General features: G+C 41.6%; 1 protein-coding gene across 1 annotated transcript in view; it reads left to right on the plus strand.

The window, feature by feature from the left end:
* Positions 1 to 19,457, plus strand: part of MALL (mal, T cell differentiation protein like) — a 45,668-nt gene that overhangs the window by 23,660 nt on the left and 2,551 nt on the right. The window contains exons 2-3 of the mRNA XM_072634691.1: positions 14,552 to 14,719; positions 16,580 to 16,708. Coding sequence (XP_072490792.1) covers positions 14,552 to 14,719; positions 16,580 to 16,708 — 297 coding nt within the window. The remainder of the gene's footprint in view (positions 1 to 14,551; positions 14,720 to 16,579; positions 16,709 to 19,457) is intronic.

Here is a 19,457-nt window from a genome sequence, read left to right on the forward strand (position 1 = left end):
AAGAACTCAAATTCTGACTTTGATCTGAAAATTGTCCACTAAAAGATTCAGGATCATTGATCTAGGGTGGAGGCTGAACAAACCACTTCTTATGTTCCCTCTTCCTTCCTTATTTCCTGATCTGGGGCCCTTTCACTCCCTTCAATATATCATCTCAGAAGGGCATCCAAGGTCTTAGATGATCAGATCTAACTGGCATTACTTCTCTAATCTCTATGGCAGGAAATGATAGGAAAGGTTTGACTCCATTGTATTTCATAATACTGTCTATTAAAAGGAATTTCACTTACATCAGTAGGGATTTAATTTGAGCCAGTTTAAAATGAGTCTCCCTGGGTTTGAGGTACTTCCAGGCTACAATAGGACAATCCCAGTGGAAGATAAATATTATAGAACCCTGTGAGGATTTGACTCATCAGTCATAGATTTAGACCTGAAAGTGACCTCACAAGTTATCTTAATCCAGAGCTTCTTATATTTTTCCCCTGGAGACCCCTTTTTGGGTTTCTGCACCATTGGTTGGTGGTTCGTGGCCTGAGGGCATGCGCGGTGCAAAATGCACATGCTTTGTGTTCAGAACCAAGGCTGCAGTGAAGTTCCTCATAGTTTAAAAAGTGTTGGATCCTTCACTGGACAAAGGAATTATTGGACAGAGGATGAGAGATGTGAAGTGACCCAGTTAGTGGGAACAGACCATTGGCATATGAAAACAAGAAGTGGAGGTGTCAAAAAGTGGTGAGAAAAGCCAGAACCCAAGGGACAGGCTGCTTCTTATTGTTCAGTTTTTCAAGTGTGCCCCAGGGTCTGATTGCCTCTGGAAGAATGTTACAGTAATCAGGCCCTAGGAATAAATATGAGACAAATAAAAATGTAATTGGAAAGGAGTGCTTTCATCTGGAACCCAGGCATTACCATTTCCGTCCCCTTCCCTGGGTACCAGAGCGTGATTACGGCCCAGAACACTGAGGGCTACTCATGCGTTGTAGGAATCATAGCAGTTTTTAATGTCTTGGAACTCCACAATGAACTGCTGAAGTGAGGGAACAGCTCCTCCCCCCGCCCCCACCTCTGCCCCCAACACTGGCAAAGGGCATTTCTATGTCATCACCCTGAAAATAGGGTGTGTCTTTTATGGTATTAAGGACCCTTTATCTTGATGAGGTATGTCACTTTTATGGGTCACATTCTTCCCCACTGAGATCTTTTCCTTATACCATAATGTTGTCCAGGGTTGGTGTGAAACTGAATGACTATGGTCACATGAGTTCTAAGAAAGGAAAAGAGAGTCGAAAGCCTACTCCAAAACCTGTGATAAGCATCAACTGGAGGAATGAGGTGTTGGCAATAAGTAGCTCTTGTAACACTCATGGACATAGCCCTTCCGCAGTTCTGCATTTTCATTTTTAAATGCTTCCAGAAGCACCACCTTCCCTTGAGAGCCATCGCCCTGCCCCCACCCCCATCTCTGTCAAGAGTGCTCCTTTCTCATTGACTCCTGAGCTGAACTTTGAAGGAGGCTTATGACAATTCAAGATGAGGAGGGAAGGAATTACACCCATGAGGGAGGCAGAAGAGATAGGGAGGAAGACACAGGTGTGTTGAAGCCTGCTCTAAAAATGCCAGAGATAGGAAATAGTGCATAGCATTTGAGGAATAGTAGAAGTCTGATTTGGTTAGAACCCCTCTTATTCCAGTGCCTTCTCTCTGCTGGTTATTTCCTCTTGTCCCTGTGTGCCGCTTGTTCGCACTTGTTTGCTTGTGTGTATTTGTATTAGCTCCTTCAGTACAGGGACTGTCTTTTGCCTCTTTTTGTATCTCCAGTGATTAGCACAGTGCCTGACACATAGTAAGCAGTTAATAAGTGTTTGTTGATTAATTGAGATGAGCTCTAAGGCCCTCTCCAGCTCTAAATCTCATGACCAATAACTCAACACGTATGAAGCACCATGGTAAGCGATGTGGGGGATATAAAGATGAATAAGAAAGAGTCGTTGTCGTTAAAGAGGGCATATAGTCTAATAGAAGAAATGCAAAATCTTCTATAATAGCTTCTTCACTGTTCTTACTGTCTCCAGTGCTCTCTTTCTCTCTCCAATCCATTCTACAGGTATCATTGCTAAATTAGTCTTCCTAAAGTAGCTAGTTGGCGCCACAGTGCATAGAGCTCCAGGCCTGGAGTCAGAAAGACTCATCTTCCTGAGTTCAAATCTAGCCTCAGACACTTACTGTGTGACCTTGGGCAAGTCACTCCATTGTTTACCTCAATTTCCTCCTCTGTAAAATGAGCTGGAGAAGGAAATGGAAAACCACTCCAGTATCTCTGCCAAGAAAACCCCAAATGGGTCACAGAGAGTCAGACACAACTGAAAAACAGCTGCACAAAGCCAGATGTGATCATGTCACTCATCCGCTTCATCCCCTTCAACAGCTCTCCATTCATTTCCCTACACACTGACCAGACAAACTTCCCATCACTCCCTAGCGTAAGACCTTTCTTTTAGCCAAGCCAAACTCCTCTTTGTACCACAAACCAACCATTCACTGCCCAGATCATGTGGTTCTCTCAGTCCAAATCGTCCTTTCTCCCCTTCCCCATCTACCTACAACCTCCCTGTCCCCATCTACCTAGTTAGTACCTGCCTGTCCTTCAAGCATCTGAAAAGCCTCCCCTTTCTAGAGAAGCCTTATATTGTCTCCAGTGCCTGTCACAGGATCACATTCAATCAGTGGTCAGTAAATTGGTGCTGAACTAAACTGAACTGAACTGTAATAAGAAGAATTTGTATTTGTGCAGCACTTTTAAGGTATAGGCTGATCATCTCACATCTAGCAGGGGCAGGGCATGTTTTCAAATCCCATTTAACGGTTGGGGAAACTGATACCGAAATGGGGAGGTAACTCAAGTCATACGGGAAGTGGCAAGGGGAGGAGAACCAAGATGTTCTGACTCACAGCCCTAAGGTCTACCCCTCCCTACTAAATTTCCTGCCTTCTCTTACTAATTATTTTTTAATCTGTACCAAGTAATTACAGGATAAACACGCAGTGTTTTTCCTTTTTTAAAGGATCAGGCTGATACTTGGTGAGCTGGTCATAAAGACAGACCAACGTTCAGTGGCTTGGACTTAGTCCTCCTGGCCTGCTTTCTGTGTCCTTTCAGTTTCTAGTCGTTATTTCCATTTCTTCAGCTTTTCTAAGCTAGCTATTACTTCCTTGGTTTCCATCAATCTCTCTCCTCAGAATTTCTAGAATAAGTAAGTGTTTGTTGACCTCTGGGACAACCTGTTTCTATCCCTAACCCATGTCTCTGTCCCCATGACTAATGTCATTTCCTTTCCTCGGAATCTTTCTATCTAACCCCCTAGATTCTCTTTCTCCAATTATTTTTTCTTCTTTGTTCTTCATTCTCCATTCTCCAAAACTTACCCCTACGGCAGAGGTTCTTAACCTGGGGCCAATGAACTTGGTCGTATACATATATATATATAAAACATATATTTTTTTAACTTTTATTTAAATATAATTGGTTTTGTAATTCTATTTATATATTTTATTCATTAAAAAGTATGATTTTGAAAGGGGAGTAGGTTCATAGGTTTTACCAGACTATTCAAAGAGTTTATGACATGAAAAAATTCAAAAAGTCCTGTTCCATCAGTTTTTTTTTTCCAAGAGTACCTTAACCTATCTCCATGTAGTAGATTAAGCACTGGACCTGGAGTCAGGAAGACCTGAATTCAAATCCTGCCTCAGACACATAATAGCTTCACTTACCTTTTGCCTGCCTCAGTTTCTACAACTGTGAAATGAGGATAATCATGGCATCTACCTCCTTGGTCTTCTTTGACTATTGAGTGAGATAATATTTGTAAAGTAGTTGGTACAGTACCTGGTACACAGTAGTCATTTAATAAATGCTTGTTCCTCCCCTTCCTATTCTAGGAGTGCCCATTCTTTCCTTTTCCCCAAACCTCAAATGCCTCTACACTTTCAGAGATGTAAAGAACCTGGGAAAATCCCTTGGGTCTCAGACGCTCAAAAACCTGCAGAAATTCAGATAACACTCTTTTGTGATAACCTGGGTATTGAAGATTTCTGAAACTGAGTTGAGAATCAGGAAATGGAAAATGAATTACCCCTACAATCCAGGATGATCTGAATCTGAAACTGAGAGTTGTCAGCTTGGAGGATTCCTCTTATCTAATACTGGTGCTTGTCCCATATCTAGGTTAATTAGTAACATCAGCCCTTCAAAATCTCCTGTTAATCTAGTATGGGTCTTGGAGTAGCAATGATAATAGTAGTTGCAGTCTTTTAGTCAGTTAACAAGCATTTGTTAAGTACCTACAGAATGCCATTGCTGCCATCATTCAGTCATGTTTGACTCTGTGACCCCACTTGGGGTTTTCTTGACGAAGATACCAGAGTGGTTTGCCATTTCCTTCTCCAGCTTGTTTTATAGACAAGGAAACTGAGACAAATAGGGGTAAGTGACCTGCCCAGGGTCACTCAGCTAGTAAGTATCTGAGGCTTAATTTGACTTAGGAAGATGAGTCTTCCTGACTCCAGACCCAGTGTTCTATCTACTGCACCACCTAGCCACCCTCAGTGTCAAGCCCTGAGTGAAAAGCTAGGGATACAAAGAAAGGCAGAAGCACAGACCCTCCCCTCAAGGAGCTCTAACAGGAGAGGCAACATGCAGACAACTATATACATACACAATATATACAGTGATCTGGCATGGGGAGGGAGAAGGCAGGAAAAGTCTCTTGTGGAAGTGGGATTTGGCATGGGTATTGAAAGTAGGCAGAGCAGCCAGGAGGCAGAGGTTTCCAGGAGAAGGGAATTTCAGGTGCAGGGGACAACCAGTATACAGGCACAGTGTTGGAAGAGGAGCTTCCTGTGCAAGGAGATGAACGAAGGTCAGTGTTTCTGGACTACAGAGTCCGTGGAAAGGAGTAAAGTGTAAGCAGATCAGAAATATAAGAAAGGGCCAGGTTGTGAAGAGCTTTAAAAGACACACAGAGGAGTTCATATTTGATCCTGGAGGCAGTAGTTGTGATAACATACAAAAGAATAACATAAAAGAATAAAAACAAGTGAGTGATTCATAAGAGAATTGTTTTCATCTGAACTCCATTGAACAAGAGGAGTTATTATGATAAAAATAATAATTTACATTTATTTAGCACTTTCTACCAATATAACAATTAGAGCTATAACATTGATTCAGTTTCTTTCTTCAGCCTGGAGTTCACTGGGCATTTTCAAATTTTAAAACCATATCTCTGGTACAAGTCTGTTTTATTCATTAAAATAATATCCTTACACTTTTAGTGTAAGTCACTTAACCCTGTTTTTCTCAGTTTCCTCATCTATAAAATGAGCTGGAGAAGAAAAATGACAAATCACTCCAGTATCTTTGCCAATAAAAACCCAAATGGTGTTACAAGGAGTTGGACACAACTGAACCAATCGTTACACTTTCTTATCTTTAGGATAAGGATTCAAAGCTTTGAAATAGTGAAAGATCCCCCTGGTCAAAATATATGATCACCTGGTGGCCAACAGTCTTGTGATAAGCCTGTGCACATAGCCCAGCTGGTCACCTGAGGACAGAGTATTGCCAGGTACAAAAGCAAAGCCTTTCTGCCTCCAGCATCACTTCCACATCACAGTGAGGCCCCAGAATGGGACTTCAGTAAGAAGTCTTTATTTCTTGGAGGAAAGGAATGGTAGACTCATAGACTCAAGACACTAGAAGTGAAAGGGACCTCAGAGATCATCTGGTCTTATTTTACAAATAAGGAAACCAAATCTCAGCTAGATGGAAGTGATCTGCCTACATTACACAAGCTAGTTAGTGAGAAATCTGAGGCTGGAGCTTGGGTCCCCTGATTCCCAGTTCAGCAATTTTTCCATTGAGCCGTTGCTGCCTCTTTAAATGCATGAACAAAGCATAATTGCCAAAGTAATTGAAGAAGTCAGGAGACAAAAGTCCTTCTCCATAGTGTGTAGCATAATTCCCCTTGACATCTTTATGTTCTTTTTCATTAGTTGACTTTGTAGGTGATTTTTTTTTTTTTTTACCATTCCCCACATCTATAGGGGAACGAATAACTTGGTCTCCACTCTACCCCAAAAGTGCCCTTCAAGTTAACTTTGGTCAGTGTGTGCACAAACTGTTCAGAAGAATAAGCACACCTAAAGTGGTCACTGAAATAGACTTTTCAACTTGAAAATCTTCACTGCTCCCCATTGCCTACAGGAGGGAATATAAACTCCTTGCCTTGGAAGGCTCCCTACAATGTGGCTGCAACTCACCTCTTTCAAACGTAGTTCACGTTACTCATCTTGAAACGCTTATGACCAAATTGGATGGCTTGGTGTTCCTCAAACTGTGTCCTATGTCTCACCTCTACGATTTGAGTGGGCTGTCCCCTGGCCTGCATCCTTGGAATACATCCCCCTTCCCTCACCTCTTCACTCAGCGTCCAGCTCATGAGCCACTTCTCCCATGAAGTCCTCCCTGACTCCTTTCACCCCACGCACCCACAAGCACATGTTCTTTCCATCCAAAAGTTTACCTAGAGCTTGTTGTCTGGAGCTCTCCTTTGGCCCCCATTCCATGTCACGCCCTTCCCTCTCCACCGCCAAGCATTTTGAAGGTTTGTTGAGGGAAGGGACTGAACCATTTTTATAATTGTTTTTCCAGTGCCAAGCACAAAGACTTGAACATAATAGGCATTTAGTAATCATGTGTTGGTTTGAACGACATATACAAAGATAAAACGATAAAAACATTGCTCCATGTTTGCTGACTAATCTCATGTCTAAAATTAACGTGTTGCTCTTGGAGATGTAATGAGAACGAGGAAATGGGAAGGAATAGAAGACCTGGGAAAGATCTGGAATGTCAGTTCATTTTGCTTTGTTTTGTTTGAAGAGGTGACGGCATAGAGTCAAGATTCTCATGCCACTCCAGAAACCACCCCAGATTCCCCACGATAGACATAAGATGACAGTGTTGGTTTTGTTCATTCATCGAAAGCCAACTAACACAACATGAACTTGTCAGAGACCACACTGCATCTCAGGACTTACTAGACTGTAGAGACGAAAAAATAAATCTTTTTTTTGCCATTGGCTATGTAACATGAAAGAGTCATTTCATTGGATGCCCATAACTTCCATGGAGATAGTCAGAACTGGACATCACATACCCAAGTAGAAGTATTTGCCAGAGGCTTCCTAGTGGTGTTCGTGGAAATGAATCCTTGCATCACAGGATAGCATAATGAGAAGGCAACAGGGTTTATTAAATGCTTGCTACATATCAGACACTATGTTGAGCCATGGAGATGCAAAGGAAGACATGAGCACAGTCCTTACCCTCCAGGAATTTACATTGGAATGTGGTAGACAATATACACCAAAGCAATCATCCATTCAGGATGCGTAGATTATAAATAAAAGATATAAATCTTATTTTACAGAAGAGAAAACTGAGGACCAGAAGGGTTATGACTTGCCCCAAATCACAAAGTGAGTAAATGGCAGAGTCAATGGTGGAAGCCAGGTCTCTTGACTCTCAGACCAATGATCTTTCCATTACAGTGCCCTGAGCCCCCAGAAGCTAATTCCAGAGTGTTCTCTAGGGTGATACAAATCACAGAATCTCAGAATTGGAAGGGACCTCAGAGCCTAGTTAGTTCAATCTGTATCTTAATAAGATTCCACTCTACCACAGCCCCAACAAGGGGTCATCCAATCCCTGCTTGAAGATATCTAGTGAGATAGAGCCCCAGCCTCCCAAAGCTGGGGAGGCCCAGGTGGGCCCTAATCATTGGCTCACTAAGGACCAAACCATACTTAACAATATACCTCTCTGCATGGAGGTAGAAGGCAGTGACATATCATCTTGATAATCCCCCTGTGAGCAGTCCAACCCCAAAGAAGGGCTGATCCAAGATGCTTCCATTGTGATGGATTTACGTCCAGCAGGAGGAGAGACATTATTTTGGTGCTGGCATTCAGTTCTCTGGTCATCAAAACCTTTTCTTTCCCCTGCCCCAAGAGCCCAGTGAGAGAGATGCTGCTGGCATGCACTCTGCTTGCCACAGGATAATTGATAGGAATGCCCAACTGCCAGCTGACTTCATTCCACCAGTGCCCCTCCCACAAGCCTTGTCCCTGACAGCTAGGTGACTGGAACATTAGTCTCCACTCCTGCACTCACTGGATCACCTTGGGCAATTCAGTTCACCTCTCTGACACTAGCTTTCCTCATTTCTAGAATAAGAAGGTTGGACTACTTTAACTGTAAGGTCCTTTCCAGCTCTACCATCCTTGCATACTGTGCTTCTATGACCAAATTCCTAGGCCAGGATTTGTTTATTGAAACAAATAACACAGAAGACTCTGTGTTTAGAGTGTGCCTATAAAACTGTAGGGCTGATTTCCCTAAGTCACAGAGGAAAATGGGTCTCATGACTCTGGAGTAGTATTTGCTATGTTACTGTTGGGTCAGAGGCCCACTCATTCATTCATTCATGCATTCATCCATTCATCCATTCATTCATGCATTCATTCATTCATTCAACAAGCATTTATTGACTATATTCTGTGTGCCAAATGCTGTTCTAGGCACTAGAGACAGAGGGGAAGTGCACTGCCTAAAATCACAAAGTAAGTCAGTATCAGAGCTGGTGTTCCCACCCAGGTGTTTTGCCTGCAGTGCAATATACTCTTTCCATGGCAGCTAGGTAGCACCATAGTCCTTGGCTTAGAGTTAGAAAGACTTAAATCTGGCCTCAAATACTTCCTAGCTGTGTGACTCATGGCAAGTCACTTGACCCTGTTTGCCTCAGTTTCCTCATCTGTAAAATGAACTTGAGAAAGAATGGCAAACTACTCCAGAATCGGCCAAGAAAATCGCAAATGGGGTCACAAAGAGTTAGACATGACTGAAAACAACTAAACAACAAAAATACTCTTTCCACTACATCACATTGCATATACTGGCGTGGCTTTCTTTCCCTTTTCCCTCAACGCCAGTTTATCTTCCTGAAAGACACATCATCAGCCAGATTATTCATCATTTTCCTTAGCTATAGTTTGAAGGGCAGCTGACTCACAAGTAGAACAATGGTTTCCTTGGGAGATTAACCTTCTCTGGGTCCTGCTGCAAAGGGTTTATTAGTAAACATAACTATCTCCAATTTAGCAATGGCGGCAGAGGTAACCTTTCTCTTCATACTCAGGCCAAGACACAGTGACCTTTCAGATCAAAGGATTATAGATTTAGATTTGGGAAGGACCTAAGAAATAATCAATCCAAATGTCTCATTTTACAAATGAGAAAACTGAGTCCCATAGACATTAAGTGACTTGACCAAGCTCATACACGTGTTATTCAAAGGGTTTGGAAAAGGGTTTAGACCTGTTCTGCTTGGCCTCATAGCAGAGAATGAGGGGCAATGGGTAGAAGAGACAGAGAGGAAAATTTAGGCTTGATGTTAGCAGGACGTATCTAACATTGGTTGTTGTTTTTGTCATTCATTTGTTTCAGTCCTGTCTTAGTGACCCCATTTGGTATTTTCTTGACAAAGATATTGGAGTGGTTTACCATTTCCTTCTTCAGTTCATTTTACAGATAAAAAAACTAAGACAACAGGGTTAAATGACTTGCCCAAAGTCATACAGCTAGTAAGTGTTTGAGGGCAGATTTGTACTCTGGAAGAGGAGTCTTCCTGAGCCCAGATCTAGCACTCTATCCACTGTATCACCTCAAAACCAAAAAGACTGGGGATCAAATCCTATCTCTGACACAGAAGAGCATTGTGACCTTAGACAAGTCACTGAAGGCATTAGTGCTCTAGGAAACTCTAAGACTAAATTGCCAAGAAGGTGCTGGGCTGCACCTGCAGAAGTTCCCTATGCCAATAAAATGGCAGGTCCAGTCTCTCTCCCCTAATATATGCACATATGTATATGTATATGTATATATACATATATATGTATAATGAACAGGATTGATGATCTCATTCTAAATTCATGTTTTTGTAATCTCCTTTTCTTTAGGCAATAAGGACGGTGATTGTTTTCTTAGATCCGATCTTTCATTGGTAGCATAGAGATAAAACATTTACAAAAATCAGATGTTAAAATTTTAAAATAACATGAAACTAGCAGGAAATGAGCATGGGGCTGATCCTTCAGCTTCTCTCAACCTCACCCTCTTCAGGAATGAGCAAAATCCAACTCATAGGACAGGTAGTCCTGCCTCTACCAACAAGTTCTGGTGTTACACTCTGCATATTGTTTGTTTAAAATTTAGAACTCCTTTTCCCATAGAAACTGTATCATACATGGCAGTTTGGTTCCCAGCCAGACCGCAAGAGTTGATGATACAGCAGAAAACAATTGCTAACCGCATTAGTAGCAGTTTGGTGACCTGGGATTTAAAGGCCACAGAATGAGGGAAGGAAGAAGAAAAGGAGGAATAGAACATCTTTCCTTCTTTCTTGGGCTCAGGGATAGCTCCAGGTGAAATTTTGAAATAGACAAAGTTTGTCTTTGGTATCCTCCCACCTTCCTTTCTGTATTCCAGCCCTGTGTCACAGGGCAGTCTCCCCAGGCTCTTAGGGATTCATTATTTGCATTGACCCTTTGTTCTGCAAAATGTCTAGTGTCTAGTGGCAGCTAGGTGGTACAGTGGATAGAGTGAAGTCAGGAGTCAGGAAAATCTGAGTTCAAATCCAGCCTCAGACATTTACTAGCTGTGTGACCCTGGGCAAGTCACTTAACCTTGTTTGCCTCCATTTCCTCATCTGAAAATGAGTTAGAGAAGGAAATAACAAACCACTCCAGTATCTTTGCCAAGAAAACCCCAAATGGGGTCACGAAGAGTTGGACACAACTGAACAAAAGAAACCAGACTTACCGAACCACTTACCTCCTCCAATTGCATCATGTTCAAAATTACCTCTTTCCCTCATTCCATATCTCACTTATTGAAATTCCCTCTCTCAGTATAAAAGCTAAGTATGGGAAACAAACAATCTCTTTGAGCTACTTAAAACAAATACGTAAATAACTAATAACTGTCTCTCCTCCCCCATAAGTATTTCTTTGTTTTAAAGACGATACAAAGGGACAAGTAGGTGCATAGTAGGTAGAGCATGATCCCTGAAGTCAGGAGGGCTGGGTTCAAATATGACCTCAGACACCAGCTGTATGATCGTGGGCAAGTCATTTGACCCCATTGCCTGAGGAGGAGAAAGGAAAGAGAGAGAGAGAGAGAGAGAAGAAAATAATGCCTAAATTAACTTCCACAGAGTGGAATTTCAGGCAAACAAAATGAAGCCTGGGGGCAGGACTCTGGATGATGGAGGAAGACATGTCTTTGCCCCTCCTCCCCATTCCCCCAGGTCTCCATTTCCTTAAATGTAAGCTCTGACTTCCTGTGATTCTGATTCTAGGGTCCAGAAAATCTGTGATAATATTGTCCTTACCTGGATTTATGGCTCAGCCAGCGACTGGCTGTAAACATGAAACTAGTTAATTCACTTGCTTAGTTTGGTCTTCATTTCAAGGGATAGTAGAAAAGGTAAAATATGAGAAAGATGATGTGGAGGTAAAATGGACAAAATCTGGCATCTAATTAGGTGGAGGGAGGGGAGAGGGAGAGGGAAAATTCAAAGATGACTCTGAAGTTATGATCCTGGTTGACTTTCAGAATAATCTATCCTCAACATAAATTAGGAAGTCTGGAAGAGGGGAAAGTTGATTTGGGGAAGAAGAGAATTAAGGTGATGAGTTCATTTTGGAACATATTAAATTTGAGCTGCTGATCAAATGACTAGGTAGAGATGTCTGGCAGATTGAGTCTTACGTCTTAGGAAAGGGCTTAGGGGATATGTGTGCATTCATGTACATGTATATATCTGTATATATAATTTATACATTATATATATATTTATACATATACATATATACAAATACATATGTATATACACATATACATACCCACCTGAAGTCATTTTGTAGAAATGATCATTAATCATGGGTGTGGATGAGATCACCAAAAGAGAGAATGTAGAGAGAAAAGAAAAGAGGGTCTGGATGGGATCTATCCACTCTAAGAGGTCATGAGTAGGATGGTGTTCTAGCAAAGGACATAAAAAATGAGCAGCAGACAGACTGGATTTGTACCAGGAAAGATAGTGTCCCAGAATCCAAGAGGGAAGTATTTCAGAAGAGGGAGGGACTGCCATTGTAGAAAGCTCAAGAAAGACTGAAGATAAGTTGAGCAAGTCTCTTAAACTCCGGTGGGACTGAGTTTCTTTGTATGTAAAATGAGGGAAGGAGGAGGACTCAATGACTTCTGAGATCTCTTCCAATGCTACATTAGTGATGATGTGATCATAACTGAAAAAAGGCCATCCAATTCAGTTAAAAATTGTTGGTAATCTGTGTGAAAGCACTTCCATTAGGGTGGCAATGTTGAAAGTCAGATTTTGGGGGTTGATGAGCTAGTGGGTAGGGAGGAAGTAGAGGCTACAAGTTTAGACAACTCTTTCTAGGATTTGGCAGTGAAAGGGAGTTGCGATAGGGGACTAGAGCCTGAGGAGATGGCAGAGTCAAGTTGTTTTTAAGGGTGGGCAAGACCTGAGCATGTTTCTAGGCAGTGTAGAAGGAGTCAGGAGATGAACAAAGACTGAAAATGAGAAAGAGAATGATTGATGGGAAAAGCTCTTGGAGGAGAGCAATGAGTCAGCAAGAAGGGCAATCTCATCCTCTGAGAATGGAGCAAAGGAGAGGCTGCCTCAGGAAGCAAAAAGAGTAAGGGAGGCAAGGAGCCAGTGATAAACCTTGATTTTCTCAGATGAGCTTTTGTGCTGAGAGGATTAGTGGGTAAGGGTGATGGGGATTTGAGGAGAGCAGAGAAGTTTCCCGAATGTTCTCTTCAAGAAGGGAGATATTCAATGAAGAAAGTCTAAAAGGATGACCATGGAGATGGAAGGAGCTAATTGGAATCAGAGAGACATGAATTTAGAGTGGACTTAGTGGCCAGTTGGTATGGATGACTTCCTCCAGCTGCAGACTGGGGGTTAGGGATCAGCAGAGAGTGAATGTAGAGGTAGAATTCAGAGGTGGAAGACAAGTGCATCATTGAACTGGTTAAAATGGAATTTAAAGAGAAGCCAAGATGGTAGCAAGGACCTTGGAAGAAAAAGCAAATGTGAAGAATTGAAGGATATAGTGAAGATAAATAAGTAAGAGCTAGCATTTCCATAGCACTTTAAGATCTGCCAAGTGCAAAGTTTGACATGTTACCACAGAGGATCCTTATAACAACTCTGTGACGTGGGCACTATTATTATCATCATATTAAAGATGAGGAAATTGAAGCTAAGAAGTGTCTTCTCCAGGATCACCCAGGCTAATAACTGTCTGAGACAAGATTCGAACTCAATTCTCCCTGATTCCAAACCCACTGCTCTAGCCACTATACAACCTATATGCAGAAGACGGAAACAGAGAGAAAGTTAGAGGGACAGGAAATTATATTAAAAGGAAGGAACTTCAGTGTTCAAGATCACAGAGGTAAATGGCTTGAGGGTGATAGGGAGGTCTAAGGTATGCTCACTCAGTGTAAGACTGAGCTACAATGGAGATGAGACATGGGAAAGGAGGAGGTAGATAAACTGGCTCATAGTGATATCCACTTGAATAATAGATCCTCTAAGAATAAGGGTAGAGGGTGAGTTAAAGAAGACTGTATATGTGATTCAGGTACTGAACTCTCTGAGCAAGAAGAGTGATATGGAGGTAAGCAGCTGATAGAAACAATGGTCTGGACAAAGTAAAATAAACAATGGAATAGAAGTCAAAGCAAAAGACATTATGGAATTATGGTGGCAGGGGAAGGGTCAGGAAGTGACAGTGGGGAATACAGAATAAGCCAACTGTTTCTTCTGACCTAGTGTGACACACTGCATGAAAAAAGTAGCCAGCACCAGAGAGTAGAGCCAGTGATGAGGCATCTATTGGAGGAATCTAGGAGCCCAGAAAAATAGGAAGAAAATGAAAGCAAGAATTCTAGGATGAGGGAGAATTTGTTAACTATCATGGTAGTTGGGTGAGGTTTCCAGAGGACACAATGGAAGGAGGATAGAAGATAATCGGGGTTGGGGTGGAGCTGAATAGGGGTGAAAATGAATGGAGAGGTCCAAAAGGAGAAAAGACTTTGCCTCAGTAGGCATCTGAATTGCAAGAATCTGGGGACAGGAGTTTGTTTCACCTTAGATTGAGGGAAGTCTCATTTGGTTATTATACTGGGTTGCTTAGAGCTGGGAACAGGAGGATGGATGATCAATGGCTAAGGTTTCTAGGAAAGTCATGGGTTGAAGTAGATCTTTAATTCTGAACATACCAGACCCGGGGGGAGACAATAACAAAGATGAGAAGAAACTAATGCCTTGCACAGAAAACTACACTGTAAGAAAGGAATGCCTTTCACGCAATTTTTCTTTTCTTTTTGCAGGTATTTGGCTGCTGGGTCTGGATTCTGGTAGCTGCCACAGAAGTGCATTTCGATTTGTTGCAAGGATGGGTTATGTATGTGTCCATCACTTCATTCCTCATCTCCCTGATGTTCCTGTTGTCTTACTTACTTGGATTTTATAAAAAATATGAATTCTGGAGAGTTTTGGTAAGCATCTATAGCATTACCATGAGTACTGGCTAGAGGCATACAGATTACTGCCTGATTTGGGAACTTTTCTTGCCGAGGGACATCTCCAGGATGAGGATGGCCCCAAGGACTGGAGGGATGATTATTCTCCCACTGAGATGGATCCTGAGAGGACTCCTGTTTATCATAAAACCTGAGATATACAAACCATAAACCACAAAAATATATATCAGGGGTATATTCTTCAGTTTATAAAAGGATTTTTTGACAACATCCTCAAGTGTTTATTAAACACCTCCTGTTTATGGAGAATTGTGCTAGATGCTTGGAGGAAATAGTTTGGATTGTTGACCTGAAACCTTTGTTAAGAAAAGGCAACATGGCTAAATGCATACATTTTATGATTTAATTAATTAATTGATCAATTCCCCATAAAGAAAACAGTTACATAATGCATTATGGAGCCAGAAATGTTCTGGCTCCCCAGTGCAGAAATCTTCTGGCTTATATACATTTTGCCGTGAGAAAGGAACTCTCCTAGTTGAACAAATCATAAATTTAGTGAGACAAGACAATTAACAAAGTAATGTTGGTCAGGCCTTGGGATTCCAGCTGGGTAAACATATGTCTCGGTGATAAAGAAGGAAATCCCACCACTAGTAAGTGGCAGGCTTCCTGCCCTAAACAGATAACTGACATAGGAAAGGGTAAACAATGTTCAATAGAAATTACGACCTAGGTTAAAGGTCTCCTAAGGAGTGTAGAGTCGGCCTTGGCTGGCTTTTGCTGACATAGGCAAAGGCATTCTCTGAGTTTTACTTCAGAGAGAACAAAGAGATTATTCCAAAATTTTATATTAAACATTATCAGGATAAAACAGGGTCTCGCCCCTCACAGATGGCAGATTGTTAGGCAGATATGACATATACAGCTATAGAAGGTTACAAGGAAAGTACACAAAAAAGATACAGTGTCACATGATGTTTGAGGGGAGAGACTTCTTGGAGGAAATAGTGTTTGAACTGAACTTTTTTTAAAGGGATATATAATAATACAATAAGGTAAAGAGACTGAGAGAAAACATTCTATGTATATTTACCTCTCTGGGGCTACACACCACCACCCTTACTCACAGGTTGGGTCTCCAGGATGACTAGGATACTTAGGGGGTCCACATTCCTAAAATTGTTTGGCAGGGGAGGAATTTTCCCAATGGCACCATACAACTACTGTTATGACTGTCTAGGTAGTGGTTAGTTTATGACTGCCCTGATGGGTCAATACTTAGCTCAGAAGTGTGGAAGTTGGTAGCTTTCGTGGCAAAGGGAAGAGGCAGAGGGAAAGAAGGGTAAGAGATAAACTGTAAGTGCAGTTGTGATAGAGAAAAATCCCACAATTAAAGTGAGAGTGAGATATAGCCCATCTCTCTACCCTCAGAAAGACTCATAATCCTTGGGGTCAGACCAAGACTCCCTAGGAGACCATATCCTCATGGAGACCATGGTTCTAAAAGACACTCAGGGTATGAGATGTGGAGTGACTCAAGGTACAAATTAGACCACTTTGGATACTTCATTGTCTCTGCTACCCACCCTTTATATCTTGGAATTTCATCAAGTTAATAGGAAACTCAGTTAATCAGGGGTCCCCTCATCACACAGTGATTTTGAATCAGACCTCCTTTGCTATTTTTTCTTCCAAGGACTTTTTACTTGAGTAAAAAGCCAGTGCTAATCTGACACAGGGGTTCTGTCCTTTAATGCTACTAACACCTGTGATATCTTACAGTTTTATAATAAGAGATGAAGGCTTTGTGATTGTCTTTGAAATTGTCTTATAAAGCTTATTTCATGGTTTTCTTTGGGTTCTGTTTTTCAGGATAGCCTTTATCATGGAACTACAGGAATTTTGTACATGAGTGCGGCCGTTTTACAAGCAAATGCAACAATTCGCACAGAGAAAGAAGGGGTTGGGAAAACTTTTTATGAACTGAACACCGCTGCCACGGTGAGCTGAGCTGTGTGGTGTTCAGTACAAGAATTTTTTAAGTGCTAGATCTCAGTGGAATGTAAGAGACAGAAGCCCTTTATCCGCTTGCCCCAAGTGGATGGTGGGGAAGGGGTCATTTTCCCGGTGTAAGAACAGATGAGTTTTCTCCATTGGTCAGGATCACATTCTACTTAGCTCAACAAATACTTGTTAAATTCTTGCCCTGGGTTGGGCACTAAGTACTGGGAATACAAAGAGAAAATCTAAACAGTCCATGCCTTTAAGGAGTCCACATTCTTCTAGGAGGGGGGCAAGATACAACAGGTGCACAAATGAACAAAGAGAAAATTAAAAATTAAATTCCTTCCTTTCTAGAAGAAGCTGTATATGTGAGAGAGAGAAAAAAATACAGACAGATGGAGACAGAGAAAGAGAAAGACTGACACAGAGATGGAGACAGACCAAGAAAGAGATAGAGGGAGACAGACAGACAGAGACTGATAGACAGAAACAGAGAAAGAGACAAAGAGAGGGAGACATAGAAAGAGGGAGACAGAGACACAGAAAAAAACAGAGACAAAGAAAGAGCCAGAAAGAGATAAAGGCAGAGAAAAAGAGACGGAGAAAGAGACAGACAGAGACAGAGTGCTCACATCATCCAGCCCTTCACTGAATAGTTTTGGAGGGGACAGTCCTATTTCCTTCTGAATTTTGTTGGGAGATCTTCAGCCTCAGATTCTGAGACAGAAATAAAGAAGTAGGGCTGCTAGCCATATAGGTCATAGGCTCAGAGACAGAAAGTCCCTTTCTGAGATAAAGTTGGTTCTGTGAAAATTCCTGCTTTATGAAAAGTCTATCTGTATGAAAATTCCAAATCATAAAACAGATAAATGTAGAAGAGAGGATAATTCTTCACTTTGCAAAAGGTTTTATTAAGGAAAAGACCTTTGAAGTTAGTTTCCCCAGTGGGTTAAAATACTGTACTACAAAAAAAAAAATTGGATTTATACATGGCTTTTCAGGAATAGGAGATAGTGTGGCATAATGGCTAGAATGCAGGAGTGGAGGACCTGTGACCTTAAGGTCACATGTGATCTTCTAAATCCTTAAGTGTGGCCCTTTGACTGAATCCAAATTTATATTTAGAAGTCTACATGTGGCCTTAAGGCTACAGATTCCCCACCCCTAGCCACTAGAGGGTCTGTCTTGGCACACAGAAGACCTGGTTTCAAGTCCTGCTTCCAATATACATTAGCTATGTGACCATGAATGAGTAAGACCCTCAACTTCTCTGTGTCTCTAAGCAACTCGCTGGGACTGTAAATCATAGGTGTGTTTATGGCCTGCATTGCTGGAGGAAATATCCACCCCAGCAGTTTCTGTCCTCTCCTCCTCTTCCTCCTCCAATGAAATGACAGATTGGAACCAAAATTTTTCAGGAACATATCTAATGGGTAGGATATAGTGCAGCTGTATGATCAAAAGGGTATGGAGATTGGAGGTGCCCCTGTTGTACATTCTATCTTCTTTTCCATTTCCCAATTAAAGCAACCTTAGGAGGCACCAAAGGGTCACCCAGGTCATGAGTGGGTCTTCTACATGAGGACTGATTTGCTGGTGAGTCACTTCCATCTACCCAGCCCCTGGCAGTTGCAGAATTGCTCTGGATGCTGTCAGGCTCTCATTCCCTCTCACACAACATGTATGGGCTTCAGTGAGCTCCTCAGTTACTCAAATTTCCACTGCTGAGTTTCTAAGCCTAGCATGTGTGTTGCATAAAGGTCAGCAATAGTTCGGGTCAACGTGTCTTTGAAAACTTCCAATCTCCCTTTCAATGAGACAGGTAGAATTTGAAAGCAGGTCTTTCTTTCTCCAAAATCAGCCCTTTATCCACTACACCAATCTGCCTTTTATTTGTGAAGACCTATAAATATAAATGAACCTGATTTTGGGAATTCAACATTTTATGGGCTAATGGAATTCACACTTCAAATAAACTCATACTTGATTTAAAAAAAAAAACTTTTATAAAGTGATGCATTATCCTCTCCTCCCCCTTCACATTTATCCATTTCATAATTTGGAATTTTGAAACTCTATCCCTGTGACAGAGGCTAAGGCATACTATATGTCTATACCTTAATTTATCCATTTGTAGAATGGGATAAATGGAATAAAAATCCATAAAGAACTTTGAGTTCCTTTGGAAGAAAAAAATGTGTAACTACTGAATATAGTTATAACATCCAATTGTCGTTCTGCCATTCAATTGTATCCAACTCTTTGTGACCCTATAGACTATAGTATACCAATACTGCCTTTGGGGTTTCTTGGCAAAGATACTAGAGTGGTTTGCCATTTGCTTCTCCAGTGGATTAAGGCAAACAGAGGTAAAGTGACTTGCCCAGGATCACACAGCTTATAAGTGTTTGAAGCTGGCTTTGAAGTCAGGTCTTCCTGATTCCAGGCTCTATCCACTGGGCCACCTAATTGCCCTTCACAGGTCATTGTGTGTTTGTCCTTCATTTTCAAAAAAGACCATGACATCAGGGAGAGGATGACATGACTTGCCTTTGGATTTTATTGGAATGAGGAAGGGCTGCACAAAATCATCACTTTAGCTGCCCTTGTGTTCACTGGGCAACAGATATGCGGTCCATCTCTAGGAGACTACTTGGAGACTTTCCAGCTTGATCACAACTGGAGAGAGACAGAGAGAAATAGAAAGACAAGAGAAAGAGAAAGGAGATACAGGCAGAGACAAAGA

Source organism: Notamacropus eugenii, chromosome 1 (assembly GCF_028372415.1).
Source record: "Notamacropus eugenii isolate mMacEug1 chromosome 1, mMacEug1.pri_v2, whole genome shotgun sequence".
Taxonomy (NCBI): Eukaryota; Metazoa; Chordata; class Mammalia; order Diprotodontia; family Macropodidae; genus Notamacropus; species Notamacropus eugenii.